The sequence below is a fragment of the Perca fluviatilis genome, chromosome 8, assembly GCF_010015445.1.
Source record: "Perca fluviatilis chromosome 8, GENO_Pfluv_1.0, whole genome shotgun sequence".
NCBI lineage: Eukaryota > Metazoa > Chordata > Actinopteri > Perciformes > Percidae > Perca > Perca fluviatilis.
This window is the reverse complement of record NC_053119.1, coordinates 4013113-4035787: the sequence shown is the minus strand read 5'-3', so window position 1 is coordinate 4035787 and position 22675 is coordinate 4013113. Positions and strand designations below refer to the sequence as shown.

The following is a 22675-nucleotide window of genomic DNA, read 5'->3' as shown; positions in this document are numbered from 1 at the left end:
AGGCTGCAGAAATCATAGGCTCCCGTTATCTAAAAGATTTTCAGTGTAATGGCTCAATATTTTTAATGATTTCGACAATGTGGATAAGGTTGTTATAGTCCAATGACCATACAGTGCAGGCCAAAAGTGTTGGACTCACCTTCTCATTCAATGTGTTTCTTTATTTTCATGACTATTTACATTGTAGATTCTCACTGAAGGCATCAAAACTATGAATGAACACATATGGGATTATGTACTTAACAAAAAAGAGAGAGAGAGAGAGAGAGGCAGTGGTAGCGGGCAGAGGAGGGTCTGCCTCTCGCTCTGAAGGGCTGCGAGGCTCTTTTATATAGACCTTAGTGGTCCCCTAATACTGTATCTGAAGTCTCTTTTATATAGACCTTAGTGGTCCCCTAATACTGTATCTGAAGTCTCTTTTATATAGACCTTAGTGGTCCCCTAATACTGTATCTGAAGTCTCTTTTATATAGACCTTAGTGGTCCCCTAATACTGTATCTGAAGTCTCTTTTATATAGACCTTAGTGGTCCCCTAATACTGTATCTGAAGTCTCTTTTATATAGGCCTTAGTGGTCCCCTAATACTGTATCTGAAGTCTCTTTATATATAGGACCTTAGTGGTCCCCTAATACTGTATCTGAAGTCTCTTTTATATAGACCTTAGTGGTCCCCTAATACTGTATCTGAAGTCTCTTTTATATAGACCTTAGTGGTCCCCTAATACTGTATCTGAAGTCTCTCTTTTATATAGGCCTTAGTGGTCCCCTAATACTGTATCTGAAGTCTCTTTTATATAGACCTTAGTGGTCCCCTAATACTGTATCTGAAGTCTCTTTTATATAGACCTTAGTGGTCCCCTAATACTGTATCTGAAGTCTCTTTTATAGGACCGTAGTGGTCCCCTAATACTGTATCTGAAGTCTCTTTTATATAGACCGTAGTGGTCCCCTAATACTGTATCTGAAGTCTCTTTTATATAGACCGTAGTGGTCCCCTAATACTGTATCTGAAGTCTCTTTTATATAGACCTTAGTGGTCCCCTAATACTGTATCTGAAGTCTCTTTTATATAGACCTTAGTGGTCCCCTAATACTGTATCTGAAGTCTCTTTTATATAGACCTTAGTGGTCCCCTAACACTGTATCTGAAGTCTCTTTTATATAGGCCTTAGTGGTCCCCTAATACTGTATCTGAAGTCTCTTTTATATAGACCTTAGTGGTCCCCTAATACTGTATCTGAAGTCTCTTTTATATAGGCCTTAGTGGTCCCCTAATACTGTATCTGAAGTCTCTTTTATATAGACCTTAGTGGTCCCCTAATACTGTATCTGAAGTCTCTTTTATATAGACCTTAGTGGTCCCCTAATACTGTATCTGAAGTCTCTTTTATATAGACCTTAGTGGTCCCCTAATACGTATCTGAAGTCTCTTTTATATAGGCCTTAGTGGTCCCCTAATACTGTATCTGAAGTCTCTTTTATATAGACCTTAGTGGTCCCCTAATACTGTATCTGAAGTCTCTTTTATATAGACCTTAGTGGTCCCCTAATACTGTATCTGAAGTCTCTTTTATATAGACCGTAGTGGTCCCCTAATACTGTATCTGAAGTCTCTTTTATATAGACCGTAGTGGTCCCCTAATACTGTATCTGAAGTCTCTTTTATATAGACCGTAGTGGTCCCCTAATACTGTATCTGAAGTCTCTTTTATATAGACCTTAGTGGTCCCCTAATACTGTATCTGAAGTCTCTTTTATATAGACCTTAGTGGTCCCCTAATACTGTATCTGAAGTCTCTTTTATATAGACCTTAGTGGTCCCCTAATACTGTATCTGAAGTCTCTTTTATATAGGCCTTAGTGGTCCCCTAATACTGTATCTGAAGTCTCTTTTATATAGACCTTAGTGGTCCCCTAATACTGTATCTGAAGTCTCTTTTATATAGGCCTTAGTGGTCCCCTAATACTGTATCTGAAGTCTCTTTTATATAGACCTTAGTGGTCCCCTAATACTGTATCTGAAGTCTCTTTTATATAGACCTTAGTGGTCCCCTAATACTGTATCTGAAGTCTCTTTTATATAGACCTTAGTGGTCCCCTAATACTGTATCTGAAGTCTCTTTTATATAGGCCTTAGTGGTCCCCTAATACTGTATCTGAAGTCTCTTTTATATAGACCTTAGTGGTCCCCTAATACTGTATCTGAAGAGCTTTCCTTAGGATGTGCCATTTCTGTGTCTGTAGCTATTGAGGAGGAGAGAGGGGGGGCAAGGTGGAGGGTGGGGGTGTGGCCTTGACCAACTGCCACTTTGCTCGTTTGAAAGCCATGATGTCTCTCTCTCTCTCTCATGGGGGGCCAAATTCTCTGGGCGGGCAAAGCAGAGAAAGGGGAGGTAACCTTGCTCCTTATGACCTCATAAGGAGAAGATTCCTGATTGGTCCATCTGAGCTTTCATTTTCTCAAAGGCAGAGCAGGATACCCAGGGCTCGGTTTACACCTATCACCATTTCTAGCCACTGGGGGACCATAGGCAGGCTGGGGGGACGCATATTAATGTTAAAAAACCTCATAAAGTGACATTTTCATGCCATGAGACCTTTTAAAGGTACAGGTTTGTACTTTTTTTTTTTTACTAAGAGTGTACTCACCTGTCCTGATTTATGCTGCAGGGAACTACGAGGCGCTGACTCCTCAGGTGGCCTTCTCCATGGACAGGACGCCGACGGTGGGTCAGATCGCTCTGGCCTTCCTGCAGGCCTCCTTCGCCTTCAGCGGCTGGAACTTCCTCAACTACGTCACGGAGGAAGTGGTCGAACCCAGACGGTGAGTACTTACACTTCTCGTCACCTTCTCAACATCTTCCTGTGCCGTAACCATAGATAAAAAGCCAAAAAAAACTTGTTTTAGATGTATGATCTATGACCGTAACAGAACGAATGTTCAGCTTCCATCTCAGCTTGGTCCTCTGCTCCGCTCGCTCAGATTGCAGTGTATATATATATATATATATATATATATATATATATATATATATATATATATATATATATATATATATATATATAATAATAATATAATATAATATAATAATATATAAGTATAATTTGATGACGTTGTCCACTGCTGGTACAATGCACGGCACGGGGTGGCCTGTGAAGTGATGAGATTGATTTAACCTTTGTAAAGTGAAGCAACCTTGTTCATGGACAAAAAACACACATCTTTTCTGAGTTTTTTTCTTGTAAATATATGACTTTATCTCAGAAGATGCAAGTTTTTCCCCCCGTAAATTTGCCAAAGTTGCCAAATGAGTTGCTACAAAGCTAATTAAGACTCTCGGCTCCACACAACTCTCTCAGTCTCAGTATGACTATGTTCAGAAGGTTGTGGCGTCCAGCGACTAATACTAGTCACCTCTTCTTAAGAGTCCATGTTTTTGTAATCCTCCGTGTCCTCCTTGGCTACTAGCAACTGTGTGGAGGAGGGGTGGGGGTGGTGTGTGATGACGGAAGACTTGTATCATGAGGACGCGCCGACAGTTTTGTTGTCATTACTTAGAATTCCTCATGAGGGAGACAGAAACTACGCACTATAGCTTTAATCTCAGAGAATTTCTGAGTTATTTCTCGCTAATATATGACTTTATAATCTTAGAGAAGATCCCAGTTTTACCCCATACATTTCTGAGTTTTTTTTCTCCTAAATGTAACAGTTAATTGTCGGAAATTCTGAATGTTTCCTCTGAACATTACCCATCCCCAGGCTTAAGATATGTGCCTGTGCGTGTGTCTGTGTCTAAGTTTGCGCGTGTGTGTGTGTGTCTAAGTGTGCGTTTGTGTGTGTCTATGTGTGTGCGTGTGTGTATGTGTGTGTCTGTGTCTTAGTGTGTGTGTGTGTGGGTGCGTGCATGCGTGCGTGCGTGTCTGTGTCTAAGTGTGGGTGTGTGTGTTTCTCTGCTGTGCTGCCCTCCCCAGGCTTTATATATATATATATATATATATATATATATATATACTACAGGCCAAAAGTTTGGACACACCTTCTCATTCAATGTGTTTCCTTTTTATTTTCATGACTATTTACATTGTAGATTCTCACTGAAGGCATCAAAACTATGAATGAACACATCTGGAATTATGTACTTAACAAAAAAGTGTGAAATAACTGAAAACATGTCTTATATTTTAGATTCCTCAAAGTGCTAGCGCTTACCCTTGCTTTTTTATTAATAAGGAAAAAACTTCCACTAATGAACCCTGACAAAGCACACCTGTGAAGGTAAAACCATTTCAGGTGACTACCTCATGAAGCTCATTGAGAGAACACCAAGGGTTTGCAGAGTTATCAAAAAAGCAAAGGGTGGCTACTTTGAAGAATCTAAAATATAAGACATGCCTTCAGTTATTTCACACTTTTTTGTTAAGTACATAATTCCATATGTGTTCATTCATAGTTTTGATGCCTTCAGTGAGAATCTACAATGTAAATAGTCATGAAAATAAAAAGGAAACGCATTGAATGAGAAGGTGTGTCCAAACTTTTGGCCTGTACTGTATATTATTTATTTTTATATTTTATAATATATTTTATATATTATATTTTTATATTTATTTTTATACATATATTTATAAATATACACATATATATATATATATATATATAATTTCTTTACCTACAATGCCCCAAATAAGCTCTATAGGTCAATAGGTGCATAATCGATGGCTTGTTTGCCTTTTCTCCCCAGTTCATTTTTCACTCTTTATACCCACAATTTTAAATGAACTGTTTGTTAAAAGACAAACACCCTTTGTGTGCGTTTTGGACATTTGTATTCAGCTTTTCCTTTTGTACAAACCATGGGCCTTACATGTTAGTTAGTGGAAAGATTTGTGTTGGTTGCTATTTTTTCACCCACACTGACTGCCAACAGTTTCTACTCTCTTCATGACTGTGTGAACCCAACGTTCATGCATGTTTTGATTGCTTTTCCTTTTTTTTTGTTTTTGCCTGTATCATCTGTGCATGGTGTGTGGCGCCGCTCAGGAATCTACCTCTTGCCATCTACATCTCCATCCCATTGGTGACCTTTGTGTACACGCTCACCAACATCGCCTACTTCTCCTCCATGTCGCCCGAGGAGCTGCTGTCATCCAATGCCGTGGCTGTAGTGAGTAACGGGGGCGAAACCACGATCAGTCACAAATATGCTCCATCTTTTAGGCCTTTAGGCCAGAGGTAGATAAAGCCCAGTTCCAGTGTTTCCTCTATGTTGATTTTGTAGTGGCGGCCCGCCACGGCAAAGTTTTTGCCGCCACGGTATCAGAAATAGGGCAGACGCACAATGTAGTCGCGGTTGCCTTTTAAATGATCCTGCCGACATAATGCAATGTGAGCTGACCCGTCCAGTTTAACAACCAGTAGAACTATTCAGAGGTTATTGGACCCGTCCACTTTAACAACAAGTAGAACTATTCAGAGGTGATTGGGCCCGTCCAGTTTAACAACCAGTAGAACTATTCAGAGGTTATTGGACCCGTCCAGTTTAACAACCAGTAGAACTATTCAGAGGTTATTGGACCTGTCCAGTTTAACAAGTAGAACTATTCAGAGGTTATTGGACCCGTCCAGTTTAACAACCAGTAGAACTATTCAGAGGTTATTGGGCCCGTCCAATTTAACAACAAGTAGAACTATTCAGAGGTTATTGGACCCGTCCAGTTTAACAACAAGTAGAACTATTCAGAGGTCATTGGGCCCGTCCAGTTTAACAAGTAGAACTATTCAGAGGTTATTGGACCCGTCCAGTTTAACAACCAGTAGAACTATTCAGAGGTTATTGGGCCCATCCAGTTTAACAAGTAGAACTATTCAGAGGTTATTGGGCCCGTCCAGTTTAACAAGTAGAACTATTCAGAGGTTATTGGACCCGTCCAGTTTAACAACCAGTAGAACTATTCAGAGGTTATTGGGCCCATCCAGTTTAACAACAAGTAGAACTATTCAGAGGTTATTGGGCCCGTCCAATTTAACAACAAGTAGAACTATTCAGAGGTTATTGGACCCGTCCAGTTTAACAACAAGTAGAACTATTCAGAGGTTATTGGACCGGTCCAGTTTAACAACCAGTAGAACTATTCAGAGGTTATTGGACCCGTCCAGTTTAACAACAAGTAGAACTATTCAGAGGTCATTGGGCCCGTCCAGTTTAACAAGTAGAACTATTCAGAGGTTATTGGACCCGTCCAGTTTAACAACCAGTAGAACTATTCAGAGGTTATTGGGCCCGTCCAGTTTAACAACAAGTAGAACTATTCAGAGGTTATTGGGCCCGTCCAGTTTAACAACAAGTAGAACTATTCAGAGGTTATTGGGCCCGTCCAGTTTAACAACAAGTAGAACTATTCAGAGGTTATTGGACCCGTCCAGTTTAACAAGTAGAACTATTCAGAGGTTATTGGACCCGTCCAGTTTAACAACCAGTAGAACTATTCAGAGGTTATTGGGCCCATCCAGTTTAACAACAAGTAGAACTATTCAGAGGTTATTGGGCCCGTCCAATTTAACAACAAGTAGAACTATTCAGAGGTTATTGGACCCGTCCAGTTTAACAACAAGTAGAACTATTCAGAGGTTATTGGACCCGTCCAGTTTAACAACCAGTAGAACTATTCAGAGGTTATTGGACCCGTCCAGTTTAACAACAAGTAGAACTATTCAGAGGTTATTGGACCCGTCCAGTTTAACAACCAGTAGAACTATTGAGAGGTTATTGGACCCGTCCAGTTTAACAACAAGTAGAACTATTCAGAGGTTATTGGGCCCGTCCAGTTTAACAACAAGTAGAACTATTCAGAGGTTATTGGACCCGTCCAGTTTAACAAGTAGAACTATTCAGAGGTTATTGGACCCGTCCAGTTTAACAACCAGTAGAACTATTCAGAGGTTATTGGGCCCATCCAGTTTAACAACAAGTAGAACTATTCAGAGGTTATTGGGCCCGTCCAATTTAACAACAAGTAGAACTATTCAGAGGTTATTGGACCCGTCCAGTTTAACAACCAGTAGAACTATTCAGAGGTTATTGGGCCCGTCCAGTTTAACTCCACATACTGTTGTGTTGATGTAGTTTACTGTCAAAACGTTCGCTTTCTTCCAAGTCGACTGTTAAACGAACTGCTCCACCAAAAACGTCACCGCGGTGGGTCCGTTCTAAGTGTAGACCTGTTGTAGATGTTGAGCACCGTATAGTTCCTCAAAAAATACAGTTCAATCACAACTGAAAATATGCCTCATTGTGTGTGGGACTAGAGGTGAATAAATATATTAGCTTGTGTTGCAGCGAAGTGTCAGTTCCGTTTCATACGGAAAACATTTGGTGGCGGGGCGCGCGGGGGGGTGGTGGTTGTTCGGACAGACCTGGCCCCACTGCTAAAGAAAATCCTAAAGGAAACACTGACAGTTCAGACTAATGGTTCACGACTAGACGAGTTGAAACGTGCAACTTCTTGCAGCGTGTCGGTCTGTAGCTGACGAGAGACGAGACGGTGTTCAGTGGCCTTTCTATCCATTTTATTTCTATGGGCCTAACCATCGGGAGAATCAGTGTCTTGTCCAAGGACACTGTATGGCAGATTTGGCCGTCCCTCTCCACTAGTGTGGCTGAAGGCATGCAGCTTTAAATCCAGACTCCATATAGCATTGTTGCTGATGTGGATGAAAACAGGGGCTGCAGAATATATGTTTTTTTTATTGTCTTTGCGATATCAACTAGCGGAATAAACGCATAGCACAAGGCTGCGACACATCGCAAAAGAGATATTTTTTGTGTTAGTTGAAAGAAAATATCAGCAGAAAACTGCACTTTAAATTGTAACTGTCAGTGTTGCCTTTTATACTCAAGTCAATGTTTAAATTTGTTCAATAAAAGAACGTTGGAAATGATTTCCTTTCCTTTATTTTAAATTCAACGAGCAATTTCTTGCATTTTAGCACTATACTAAAAGCAGCAGAAATGCAGAACTGACTACACTTTAATATCTGTTTATTATCACAAAAAATATCGTTATCGCTTATTTAACTTAAACGATTTTAAAGGTTATGTTAAAACCATAGAACATGAGTCCATCCACACTTGCAAATGTTTTAACTAATGGTACTTTTATTTAATTGAAATGCACTTGAGATGTCTTTGCCTCTTTTGTGATTGTAAATTGTTTTTATATGTAACAAACTTTTACTGCTATCTTGGCCAGGTCGCTCTTGAAAAAGAGATTTTATATCTCAATGAGACTAACCTGGTTAAATAAAGGTTAAATAAAAGAAATAATAAAAAAATGTACCCCTTACCGTGCAGCCCTAGAAGAAAAGAACATACTGTACACCCCCCCCATGATGTTGTTGTGTTTCTCCGATCTGTACACGTCAGTGGTTCTGTCTGTCGTTCTGCTGTTCAGACTTTTGGAGAGAAGCTGCTGGGGATGTTCTCCGTCATCATGCCGATCTCCGTGGCTCTGTCCACCTTCGGAGGAATCAATGGCTACCTGTTCACCTCCTCCAGGTGAGATATCGCGTTGCCATCTCTATTATCTCCACAGCGCTGGGGAGCAAAGTCTGGCTACAACACAGATGCATTCTGTGATAGGAGAATAAAAAAACTCTCTGGGTTGTTTACATTTCTTTAAACCAATCACAATGGTCTTGGGCAGCGCTAAGCTCCGGTGGCTCTGCTAAATAGTCTCAGGAATGAACTTGTTTTGGTGGAACAAAAAGAAAACTCCTCATACAATATTAAATGAAGTTAACTTTTGACACAATATGTTCCCACAGCCCTATGTTCCCACATTTCTAAGATTTTTTTCCAAAATTAGGCCCTATGTTCCCACATTTCCTTTTTCATAAATTTGTATCAGATTTTATCCCCCTAACCCCAAAAAATCTTGTGGGAGTATAGGGCTTAAATTGAAGGGAAATGTAGCAACACAAGACCTAATTTTGAAAATGTCCTAGAAATGTGGGAACATAAGGCCTAATTTTGAAAAAAATCTTAGAAATGTGGGAACGTATGGCTGTGGGAACATAGGGCTGTGGTAACATAGAGCTGTGGGAACATAGAGCTGTGGGAACATAGAGCTGTGGAAACATAGGGGCTGTGGGAACATAGGGGCTGTAGGAACATAGGGCTGTGGGAACATAGGGGCTGTGGGAACAAAGGGCTGTGGAAACATAGGGCTGTGGAAACATAGGGGCTGTGGGAACATAGGGGCTGTAGGAACATAGGGCTGTGGGAACATAGGGGCTGTGGGAACAAAGGGCTGTGGAAACATAGGGGCTGTGGGAACATACGGGCTGTAGGAACATAGAGCTGTGGGACCATTGGGCTGTGGGAACAAAGGGCTGTGGGACCATAGGGCTGTGGGAACATAGGGCTGTGGGGCCATAGGGGTTGTGGGAACATAGGGCCTAATTTTCAGTGAAAAAGAAATTCTTAGAAATGTGGGAACATGTTAAACCTCATTGGCTCTTACCAGTGTATCTCCGTGTGTACTTCGTCCACAGCAATTGCACCAATCGCTCCCAAAACGTCCCACTTATAGAGGAAATGACCTAAACATATTCTTTGTCAATCTTAACAATCATTCCCAGAAAGACCTGCCTTGTTGCACCATCCAGATTTTTTCAAAACTTGACATAGCAGCACAGCGTGTAGCTCGCAAGCTCGAAGTTTGTTGTTGTTTCCCCGAAGCGAATGGATTTAGAGAACGGGACACACACAGAGAGAGAGAGAGAGAGAGAGAGAGCAGAAAGCTGAGGGACATTGTGCCGGATGTGAGGCTTTCATCCTGGAAATGTACCTCCGTTGATCCAGACTAACACTGCTTTGACGTGGCTTCTGATCTGCAGGCTGTGTTTCTCTGGAGCCAGAGAGGGTCACCTGCCCAGCCTGCTGGCCATGATCCACTATAAGTACTGCACACCCATCCCTGCCCTGCTGGTCTGCGTACGTACATCCTCTGCATCGATTTACACAGCTGTTTTGCGTCTGTTACATCATGCATCCATCTACAGCAGGGGTGTTGAACTCAACTTCACTGAAGGCCACACTGGAAAATGAGAATCATATTAAGGGCCAGACATGTTTGACATGCTTTTTTCAACCGAAAAGTTTAATTATTCCTTTGACTGTATTATTTGTGTCTCATATAGCTTTCTCACTAACAGTTGGGTCGCCTTAAAGCTGTATAAAGTCAGCAAAAAAAGTTTCTTAGCCATCATAGAGTTTAGCAAATCAAAGATCCTGTTTCACAGCCTGAATAGGCAAACTCTCTGGTGCTATGGCAATTTCTGAGCCTCAAAGTAGGAAAATCTGCCAAATTCTGCTTTCTGCAGTCTGTAAAACAGTTTCCCGTCTTTTTGGTTTGGCTCACATCTAGGCGGTGCCAAATTCTATTGTGAACATAAATTGATATGCGGGCTGGATCAAAATTTGCAAGGGGCCTTGAGTTTGACACCATGTGGTCTACAGTATTACACAGTACTACAGTATTTAGTTTCGTCTCTATCGTTTAGTGTATGTTGGCGTTTATTTCTGTGAGCTGGACCGGGGATTTGCTGGTTGGTTATTTCTTGTCTGGTTTCTTTTCCAGAAAAGAATTCAGATTATTTTGTCCAAAAAAAGTTGATTTCTTTAAGCCGACCGAGTTGAACACTGATGGATGCAAATGGAAATTCTACCAATTGCAGACTGTATTATTTTGTATTAATGATTTAGTGTTTAATTAAGATTTATTGTGGTTTATTTAGCTTTTCATGACTATTGATTTGTTTTATTGTATGTAGCCTATTCATTTGGCCTGTGAAAAGTGCTATACAAGGAAACTTTTACTTACAGTGATAACATCTGTTTAACATTCATCACAACACGTTGTCATGCCTCGCTGTGTTCTTCAGTGCGCCGCCACCATCGTTATCCTCTGCATCGGAGAGACGCACAACCTGATTAACTACGTCTCCTTCATCAACTATCTGTCGTACGGCGTCACCATCGCAGGCCTGCTGTACTACCGCTGGAAGAAACCCAACCTGTACCGACCCATCAAGGTACCAACACTTGTTTTTTTTCATAAAATACCACCAAATAGTTTGTTCATGCCAGCACCACATGCACCTTATATATACATATAGTTAAATTAGAGCTGTCAATCGATTAATAGCCGAGACACACACACCAGACGGCCGATCGTCGACAGAAAAGCCAGTCGAGATGATCAGTCGGGTCCCAGAGGTCCAAAAAACCACCTCGGGACACCCTGAGGAGACACCGACTTGAGAAACGTAATACGTCTCCATAGCAGCAGGCAGCGCTACCCTGTATTGTTGCCCAAGAAATGATAACCAGCAGCTGATTGGACGAAACGCGTCACATGGGTTTGTTTTCTCCGGTAATTCAAAGCCAGACTGTCATGGCGGCTCGTTGAGAATACGATATCTCATATTGTACTAAAATAGTTCACCGAAACGTGTTTCTGAAAACATTTGAAGAGAGAAATAGACTTCATTTCAGATCGACAAAGGTCAGTTTGAAAGATTTTCGTCTACTTCTACTGGATAGTCGCTATAGTAGGATAGTCAACGGATTCATTTGCATAAAGATGGGCATCGGCCAGCTTTTTGACGCGCAGCATTTTTTGAAATGCGGCGCCGCCTTCCTGGGATGCTTTGCGTGCACGTTGAAGTCGCTTGACGTCACCTATAGGAATAGAGTGGAGCGCGGTCGCACGGTCAAATGGATCTGTACCGTTAGACTTAGAAAACTTTAATGTCCCCGAGAGGCAATTTGTTGTACAGTACAGGCATATTGACACATAATCCACAACACAAACCAGACATCTACAGCACTATTTATCTAACACATAACATACACTCATCAATACATAGAATACAGTAAAAAGGAGTATGTTGCACTTCCCTAAAAGGCCTAATGTCATAAATAAATTAAACTACTGCACAGTACTTCAGATATATTCCTCCTCCAGTCATACCCCTCCCCACATCTTTTCTTTTTTTGCAGTTCATTTTGACAGATCTAATATACATACACACATATATATCTTTTATTTTAATCACAGACTGATTGTATATTTTTAACTGTTTGATTCCTTCAGGTGAACCTGTTGGTTCCCGTTTGCTACCTGATGTTCTGGGCGCTGCTGCTGGGTTTCAGTCTTTACTCAGAGCCGGTGGTTTGTGGCGTCGGTTTAGTCATCATGCTCACCGGCGTACCCGTCTACTTCCTGGGCGTCCATTGGAAAGAAAAACCAAAGTGTATCTACAACTTCATTGGTGAGTTCCTAAAAGGAGGTTTGACTTAAAGCGCCCATATTATGCTCACTTTCAGGTTCATAACTGTATTTTAAGGTTGTACCAGAATAGGTTTACATGGTTTAATTTTCAAAAAACACCATATTTTTGTTGTACAGCAGCTCTCTCTCACTGCTGCAGATCCTCTTTTCACCTGGTTTCTGTTTTAGCTACAGAGTGACACCTCTTTTCATCTTCTTCTTCTGTACTATCTTTGATTGCACTCGCACATGTTCAGTAGTTCAGATGTAGATCATGTCAGCTAGCTAACTCTAGAGACAGTAAAAGAAAGCCTGTTTCTCCAACTTTGGTCAGTTACAAGGCAGGATTAGCTGGGAGACTTCTAAATGAGGGTGAACTTGTGTGTGTTGTAGCAGTGCTTTGCTATTGAGAACGACGTAGCATGCTAGCGTTAGCATTAGCGTTAGCATGCTAATGCTAACGGTTAGCATGCTAACGAGCTAACGGTTGTGGTTAGCCAGCTCATTTCAGACTGTGACGTCACAGTCCGAGCCGATTTTGAACAGCTCACTAGGAGACTGAAGGCAGGACACATTCAGAAACCGTATCTCACTCAAAACAGCATGGATGGATTTTTTTCAAAGTTTGTATGTGTGTGGAAGCACCAGAGACACAAAATAACACCCCAAATCCCAGAAAAAGTGATTTTTTCATAATATGGGCACTTTAAGGTACTGACTCTGGCTTCTGCAACCAGGGGTGGAAAGTAACTAAGTAACTCAGGCAGTGTACTTAGGTAAAATTTACTTGAGTCTTTTCTTTTAATGCTACGTTATACTTCTACTCTACTACATTTCCGTGTCTATGGAAGTCTAGGAGAAAATAAGTCTACTACTCAGTTGATTCATATTTCATACTGAGTTTATGGTTTCAAGTCTTCTTCAATACAGCAGTATGTTCATATAGTAAATGATGCTCCCATTTAGTTTAAAACAGACGATAAAGCAGGGGATGTCGATCCGGATCGGGGCTTAGCGATGCTAACCATGCTAACACTGTGGACATTAAAATAGACCTCAACTTGTTTTTGGCTGTTGTCCGTGTTTTCATCTTAAACTTTGACCCTCTCACTCTGTGTTTTCACTTCAGCAAAGTTAACCGGAACATTTTGGAAGCCTAAAAATGTCTTGATCAGCGTTCTGTCGGGGTCAGCCCTATGTTCCCACAGCCCTATGTTCCCACAGCCCTATGGTCCCACAGCCCTATGGTCCCACAGCCCTATGGTCCCACAGCCCTATATTCCCACAGACCTATGTTCCCACAGCCCTATGTTCCCACAGACCTATGGTCCCACAGCCCTATGGTCCCACAGCCCTATGTTCCCACAGGCCTATGTTCCCACAGCCCAATGGTCCCACATTTCTAAGATTTTTCTTAAAATTAGGCCCTATGTTCCCACATTTCTAGGACATTTTCAAAATTAGGTCTTTGAACATTTCCCTTCAATTTAAGCTCTATCCTCCCACAAAAATGTTTAGGGTTAGGATTAGGGGGATAAAATCTGATACAAATTTATGAAAAAGGAAATGTGGGAACATATGGCCTAATTTTTGAAAAAACGGCGTTAAGCCAGAAAGCGGAGTTCAGTTCCCGGGGAAAACTAAAGACTTTCACCCAGGAGATGCTTGTTCCTTGGGAGTGTTTTAATCCAGACCATGATCTTTTTCCTAATCTTAAATAGTCGTTTTGGTGCCTAATCTTAACTTTCGTCGCGTCAAAACGCTCATTTTGTGGACTAAATTTAACCGTAATGTCGGCCGAAATGACTGGCAGCTCGCCGTGCTTTGTACCCGGCTCAAAGTCACCTATTTTTAACTGAACCACCAACTATACCGCTGATACGACGGAGGTCTGTAGCCAGCGTCGCAAAGCTCTCTAGCGGCTTAAACAACTAGCAACTGCCGCTCGGCGTCATGGAGCTCGTAGCCAGCCGGCATCACGTGACCAGCCGGCATCACGTGACCAGCCGGCGTCCATGGTTGGGTACCGTTTGGATTTTACAATTCCGATGCCGAACCGGTACTTTTTAAAACGTTTCCAATTCCTAAACTGATTCTTGAAAAACTGAAAAATGACGAGAAAGAAAGGCTCTTTTATAGAGTTTTTTTTAAAATTGAAAATTATTTAAATTTAACAATGTATTAACGTTTTAAAGTACTTAAATATATAATAAGTATAGTGTTTTACGTCCGTTTTGGTGAGCCCAGAGGGTGAAATATGGCATTTTAAAAGTAGCTCTACATTTACGGTAGCTAGCTAACGGTAGACTACAGAGGAAGGGGGATATTTATACGTCTGTTTCGGAGCGACAGAGGGAAAATATTTCCGTCAACACATTAAGTGGAACCGAAATGAGGAACCAACATTTGCGTTCTAATCCGGTCCGATTCCTACCGGTTGCGTAGGAACCGGTTCCGGCAAGGGGGTAAGCTTCGCTTCAGAACTCGAACCTCCTATGGCGCCATTTTGATGCTAACAAGCCATCACCTCCCGTTAGCATCCCATTGACTCCCATTCATTTTGACGCCACTTTGACAGAGAATAACTTTACATCTGAAGAGTTTAAAGACTCTATTTGTCCGTTGTTTATTTCTAAAGAAACACGACAATGTATAAAAGGCTCCATTACCTTGTAGCTCACGTTATGGCTCCGTAGCAGACGCTTTTATAACAATAGGCTAACGATTGGGTCATAACCACGAGACTTACTGTCACACAGTAGAGGAATTACCATATAGTACAGGAGAAGCTCACAGGCAGTTTGGACTTCCATTATCTGTTTAGGTTTAATGACTAATGTTAACTAGCATGTTAGTGATCAGTAATTAGCCTGTGCCTATGTTATCTCCTTACATATACCTACGCTCTCCGTCTCTGTAAGATTGGGAATGATTGAGATTTCTCTCGGCACAGCTACCAGAAGACTTCACACTTTCAGACAGGTTGCTCACGTCACATCTACGTCTTCAAGCTCAGTTGGAGGCTGCTCAGTAACGCTCAGCCAGCAACGGAAAAGAGACTTCTAATATCCTTCACTGGTCTCCGTCCAGAGACACGGGATCTGGTGCTCCAGTTTATATATGTCAATGGGTTTCGGTACCCAACCCTAGTCACGTGACCAGCCAGCGGTCTCCTAATTTCGTAGGATATCATACATTTTGGTGTGCATACATTTTCATACGATATCATAGGAACCCGTTCGATGAGAATGCGATGAACTTTGAGTGAAATTTGAAAGACTTTTACTAGAGTTTTTGCGAGTATTGCTACTTTTTCTTAAGTAAAATATGCAAATACTTCTTCCACCACTGGCTGTAGCTGATATATAATGTATAATAATGTATTATATAACTGTGGACTTGTGTTTTTCCTGCAGAAAGGGCGACGTACGTGGGCCAGAGGTTGTGTTTCGTGGTCTTTCCTCAGTTTGACCCCATCGAGATCGCCAGTCCTTCATAATGGACTGACCCGCTCATCAGGCAGGGGCAGTTTGTCTGCCACTTCTTTTAAACTTTCTTTCAGAATATGTGAAGATCTACTTGTTTTTATTCCGTCCAGACACTTCTTCATGGTTTGGGAGCTTCCTTGTCTGACCTTTGACCCTCTGAGACTCCAAACAGTCGAGTGGAAACACGTTTGTCTTCTGCACGGGCTGCTTGCACTTTTTATTTTCCTCTTATTTCTACTAAGTCGTCCTAATGCCGGCAGCGTCACGCTGTCGAAAATGACTTTCATTCCCATTTTATACCCATTTGTTTCTTTCTTTCTGTAACATGACAGAACTCTGACCGACGGACGGCTCTTTCTTTCTTCCGAATGTTGCCGCTGTGTTATCGTGTCTTAAGGCCTTTTCACACCAAGTCCCAAACAAATCTATAGTCAGTATCCTGAAAACAGAAAAGAGCTGCGGTTGAGTGAAACCTCAAACTACAACTTCATATCTTTTGTTTTTCTTTCCTGCTGCCTGACTGCTTGTAGTTTCACAATTGCACTGGGTGGCGAGAGCTTGTCAGTAGCGTGGCGTGTCCGTTTTTTATTTCGGTTTCCATGTTAAAGGGGAACTATGCATTTTTTTTTAGCTTAATTTATCTTAACAGCTTCTGAGTCGTTGGAATGGTTATATGACTTTTTTCGAGTTGAATGGTGGTCGTCTCGCTCCCCCTCCTAGCGCCTGTGAGCGGAAAAACCACCCTCGCAACTTTCGGCCGGCGCGTTCCGGTCTCAGGGTTAGGAAGTATGGCGTGATATCAGGTCTCGCCATGTAACGAACTGCTTCACGGCACTGCACACATACAGGAACCGGCTAGCTATAAGAACAAGGTAGCGATGGAGTTTTTCACACTATCGTCATGGCTGAGCCGGCAAAAAAGAAGCAGAAAGAAAGAGGAACAGAGAAAGAGGAAACGGCAGACTGACTGAGAGAGGAGTCAGACACAAGGAAAAAAACGTGTGCATGCTAGAAATAGGACCAACAGGCAAAATAGAATACAAAAAGATGTTTATATGTAATTTAGACACGGATACATTTAATAAATGACATGTTGATGTTTGAAAGTCTCGAGGTTATGACATAAATGCAGATATAAATGTCATTTAAAAAAATATTGATTTTCAAAGGGAATTGAAATATAAAAATATATATATCGAAATATGTGCAAATGCAAAAATATTGACAAAATAAAGTTGAAGAACACGCTATTATTTCATTATATCAATGGGAAACATACTGTACATGTGTACAGACAAGGCTAGGAGCAGCAGCGCTGCGTCAGACATGTTTCTGGTGTGCAAAGACATAGAAAACGCCACGCAGCCGCCACGCAACAGAAACGCCACGCTCACGCCACGCAGCCAGTGTGCAGGAGCCCTTAGGTTTTGACTTGCATCCGGTTCTTCTGGAAAAAGCGTTTTGTATCAGTAGAGATCAGTAATGTGCAGAATAATATTATCTGTATAGAGAGCTAACGTGAAATCAGAACTTGAGGTTTCTGTAACATTGGCAGACAACACAGCACATTGTTCACTGCATTTAGATAAGAGTGGTCATTTTTAGACTGAAATATCTCAACAAATATTTCAAGAATTCACATGAAATTTCTGCATAAACATTCATGTTCTCCAGATGTTGAACCCTACTCACTTTGGCGATTCTTTGACTTTCCTTTAGCACCATCCTGAATACAACAACATCTCAACAACAATTGGATTGTGATGAAATGTGATTCATCATTCATGTTCCCCTCAGGATAAACTGTAATTTATGTGCAGGGGATATGCCCACCCTCCCCTGCCCCTCTCCAATATTTAGAAAAGGATGATTTGTCCACCCTCCCCACCAAAGACGACTCACTCCCCAAATAGAGGTAAAAATAACCGTTCAGGGGGCTCGTGATTATGTCCTTCTTATCCATAAATATGTTTCCCAACGATTTCAGACACCCCTGTAGTGGACCGTACCATCTCAACTTTGCAGCGCTCGTTTGTGTTGCAAAGCACAGTCCCTCAGTCTCTTATATTTATTTCTTTCTCCCTTTTTTTTTTATAGAAATGAAGCTGCCTGAGATTATAAACAATCTTTCTTTCTTTAACTGTGAAATGAAGCTGAGATTTTTCTAGTTATTCATATTATTACAGAAGAAACCACTATATACTGTATGTATACACAGCAAACAAGAAATGCAGGTCATAAAACAACATACAACAATATATTCAAACTCAAAACACACATGGAAAACATAGACATGGCTCTGAATGAAATGAAAACATCACGGTGTTTGCAGGCTGTGTGCCAGGCATCATAGGAAAAATTGGGTATTTTTGCAGACATTTCAAACTTGTGAAAGTTGGTGTGAAAAGGCCTTCACTGGGTGGTGTATATTCATATGTTTACTAACTCAATTCACTCTGTTAGATTTTGATGTTTTGTGAGTGCCTTTTTGCTTTTTTGTGTATTACATTTTAATATTTGGAAGCACTTTGGTCTCCCATCGTCTGTTTCTTTCCCGTTGAGGTCGAACTCTTTTCCTCTTATTTGTAAAAACAAAACAGAAGGCGCTGGACTCATATGTATATCCCCGAGACCGAGGGGCGAGCTCGAGTTTATTAATCCATTGTTAACAAAGTAGTTGTGTTCACTCGACCTGCTGCTTCTCTCACATCAATCCACATCGCTCTGGTTTGTTGGAACTGATTTACTGTAGAAACGCTCACAAATCCTCGCAGCCAAGTAAGACTTGAAAATGTCGTTGTGGTGGCAGCTAAAATCCACATTAAACTTCCCTTCACAAAATGTCTTTTTAAAAGATTTAGACTTTTAATTTCTGGAGCTTTTTTTCAACACTGTTTACATGTGTTTTTGTTGCTGCTGTGTGTGCAGTAGTCCATCCATTTCCTTTTGCATTGTGAGACAATATCATTTATCAACAGCGCTCTAAAGAAATCGAGCATTTTCTAGGGTGCATTCTGACTTTTTTCAAGTACACACTCTAAGGAATATCTGTGTATTAACAGTTATACTGTATGTCTGTATATATTTTTTCTTTTAAGATTATTTTTGGGGCTTTTCCCTTTATTACATAGAGACAGTGGATAGGCGAGGAAAGTGGGGCGAGAGAGAGAGATGGGGGATGACACGCAGCAAAGGGTCGGATTCGCATTCGACACTGGATTCGAACCCAGGCCATTGCAAGGGACTCAGCCCCCATGGGGCGCACGCTCTACTGGGTGAGCTAGAGGTCGCCCCGTGGCTGTACATTTTAACAGAAATTGCCCACAGAACCAACAGGTTCTCACTCCCATCTCCTAACATATGGACGCTTAGTCAGGTGCTTTTGTCGTTGTTATTGACGCTAAAAGTCTCCTTTAGCGTCATATGACGCGCTTTAACTAGACGCGCTTGGTCGGGACCATTGGCGAGGCTTGGACCCAAATGCAGTTCAGTGCAAAGTTCAGAATTTATTTCTACAAACACGCTGAAGGACGCCTATTTCCGTCGCTTCAGACGCTGACAGCCACCGTCCAAAACGTCCGTGTTTTACGAGTTCGGAGAGAGAACAGGATTCACAGTTGTTTTTTACATTTCGAATTACATAATCTGTGCTCCAACAACTTTTGTCAGCCACGGAGGTTTTGGGAGATTAAGGAAGTCCACGTTTTTTTCCGACATTTTAGAATTTTTTTTCTTACATTTTTTTTCACTTTTCCCGACATTTTGGCTGTTTTTTCCCCCTGATGTTTTTGAAAAAAAAATTCAAAATTTGGGACATTCTTTTCGATTTTCTTTTTTCTTTTTTTTTTTTTTTTAAATGTTCTATATTTTAACTGTAGCTGTACACATAATTTCCATTTGTTTTAATTACGGGGCAAAGTCCGGGCAATGAGCTGCCAGAACTTTATCTGTTATTTTTTTACGGATGTATTTCTTAGAGTGCTGGCTTTGAGTTGGTCTGTTGTTTGGAATTGGGGACACTGCTTCGTCTGTTCAACTGTATGTATATCACGGCACATCCTTCTTCTTTGTTTCGCCTGCTTCTGCTTGAATGTAGACCAGCTGACACTGAGAATATTTCTGTATTTTAATGTATTTCACAGTAAATGTAACCGCAAATCTGAGAATCACTCCCCAACAACTGCTTATACTTAAACAGGACTTAACTTTACAGCAGTGGGTATACTGTACTGTGTGTGTGTATGTATGTATGTATGTATGTATGTATGTATGTATGTATATATATATGTGTATATATATATATATATATATATCTCATAGTGTGGGGTCTAGGTCTCGTCCCCGAGGGAAGTTTTGAGCATCAACAACTTAATTTCCTGTAGAAAAATAGGAAAATCCAAGGCACTCTTCTTCAAAATTATTTAAAAAGCCTTTATTTTACTGACTAATTCATAATAGAAAATTTAAAAGACATGGGGAGAAGCAACCCACGCACAGCGGCACAGACAGCCTTCTTCAGGGTGTTAATTTCCTGTGTTCGGATCCACTTTTATGCACCAATTTACGGAGCTTTCTGTGTAGTATACCTGCGTATCACGTAGACTACACCACTGGTTAAACACAGAAATGTTTGAAGCACTTGTGAAGCTCAACAATGTGTTTTTATTTGGGTTTAAGACTCGACAGAGCATGAATGCAACCGCATTTTGTCACAGAATCAGATGTCAGACCTCCATCTAAAAAATCTGTGGAGCTTTTGGATGGTTATGTCGAGTTTTGACGGAGCAGCTAGAATGTTTGTAAAAGTACAGCCCATTCAGAAACTCCATTCAGAAAAGTCACAATTTAAAAAGTTGCTCGCTTGTGAGTTAGCGGAACATTTTAACCCTTGTGTTGTCTTCTCCGTCCACCATGGTGCAACTTTTCGTTTTTCTGGGTCAAAATGTTTAAAAAAAATTCCAACGTTTTGTTCGTCTTTTTCGACACTTTTGTCACTTTTTCGAAGTTCCTGTCAATATTTTTGTTTTTAAGCTTTTCCCATGTTTTTGTCACTTTTCTTGGCGTTTTTGAAGATTTTCCAGACACTTATGCCAATTTTCCGTACGTTTTTGTCACTTTTTTCCAAGTTTTTTTGTCACTTTTCCTGAATTTTTGGGGAATTTTTTTTCCTACGTTTTTCAACATTCTATAAATTTTTCTTTACATGCTATAAAATTGAATAAAACACCCAAATTCAATGAAAGTAGTGAACTGATCATTTATGTAACTTGTGAAAAGCATTGTGTGGTACCATCCACATTATTTTGTTTTAAAATTTGGTTGAAAGAAATTTTTTATATAGAAACTGTTTGAAAATGGGTCACATATGACCCGAAGACAACAGGAGGGTTAATCTTTTTAAAATCGCTATCACTCTGCTGTAATTTCGGGATACTTTTGATTCGTTAATTGCGATTAAATTCCAATGAAAATGTTGGTTGAAAAGCAAAATGTCTTCAGGAATCTGCAGCCTTTAAGACGGAGCGTGTGTATCAACAGTAATCAGCAAAGTTCACAGATTGGCTGCCACTATTTTCCCGTTATGAGTCATATTCTTACCATAGATTCTTAATCAGCGCAGTAATTTGTTTTTAGGATGTCTGCTTTCTTAAACAGTGGAAACCTTATTTAACACAAGTATGTAATGACTATAGGTAGCCTCGTCAGCATTTCTATCTTCATAGTCTCATTCTGTCGGTGAATAACATGTAAAAAAGAAAAGCTAAATTCCAGGAGAACCACAGCGCAGGATGTGCAGCAGCTGTTGTCTTCAGACACTTTGACACTGTATATATTTGTAAAGCATCCAGTGTTTACAATGGGATCATTATGTACATGGCGTGTTAACTCTGAGGTATATTAGAGCACTTTTTGTAAAAATTAGTAACTAATAATTATAGCAACACAATAAATTTGAGAATGAATTGAACAGGACTCATGTTGTTGGATTCTTTGAGTCGTGGTGATGCATCAAAGTACTCTGTATTTTGAAGAAATGTAACTACTGCTAATGACTTTTCTGTGTATGGAATCCATTTACCGACTAAACTTCACTGTAAACCTGAATGCTCAAATTAATTAATTGGAATAAGTACTGTAAACTTACAGTTTGTTAAGTAGTTCTACTTACTTAAAACGTATTGTTGAGTTACGGTTAATTAAAACGATTGAACAAAAACATTGAGTTTAGTGAATATGAAATACAGAGTATGTATACTTGAAATGTTTCTGTTATGTTAAATACTTTCAAGTTGCATATATTGATATTTAAGTTGGCTTAACTAGTACTTCAATTTAACGGTAATCCAAAAATGCAAGTTCACGTTACTCCACATATTTAAGCTCTAACAACCTCAGACTTTTAAGTTCATATCCTCAAAAGAATTGTGGCAAAATTGGCATGCGGTACTTTTCATAAAATCATCTCTCAATGCAAATCCAACCAGCTATTAGGCTAACTGACACAAAACCAATCCAATCTCTAGGTATGGTGAAGGGTATGTGATGATGTGGGGGTATGGTGAAGGGTATGTGATGATGGGGGGGTATGATGTGGGGGTATGGTGAAGGGTATGTGATGATGTGGGGGTATGGTGAAGGGTATGTGATGATGTGGGGGTATGGTGAAGGGTATGTGATGATGTGATGATGTGGGGGTATGGTGAAGGGTATGTGATGATGTGGGGGTATGGTGAAGGGTATGTGATGATGTGGGGGTATGGTGAAGGGTATGTGATGATGTGGGGGTATGGTGAAGGGTATGTGATGATGTGGGGATATGGTGAAGGGTATGTGATGATGGGGGGTA

General features: G+C 40.6%; 1 protein-coding gene across 1 annotated transcript in view; it reads left to right on the top strand.

The window, feature by feature from the left end:
• slc7a10b (solute carrier family 7 member 10b) overlaps window positions 1-16694 on the top strand; it is a 41149-nt gene extending 24455 nt beyond the window's left edge. The window contains exons 5-11 of the mRNA XM_039807492.1: window positions 2672-2825; window positions 5046-5169; window positions 8456-8559; window positions 9903-9999; window positions 10950-11099; window positions 12164-12341; window positions 15757-16694. Coding sequence (XP_039663426.1) covers window positions 2672-2825; window positions 5046-5169; window positions 8456-8559; window positions 9903-9999; window positions 10950-11099; window positions 12164-12341; window positions 15757-15839 — 890 coding nt within the window. The 3' untranslated portion in view covers window positions 15840-16694. The remainder of the gene's footprint in view (window positions 1-2671; window positions 2826-5045; window positions 5170-8455; window positions 8560-9902; window positions 10000-10949; window positions 11100-12163; window positions 12342-15756) is intronic.
• The last annotated feature ends 5981 nt before the right edge of the window (window positions 16695-22675 follow it).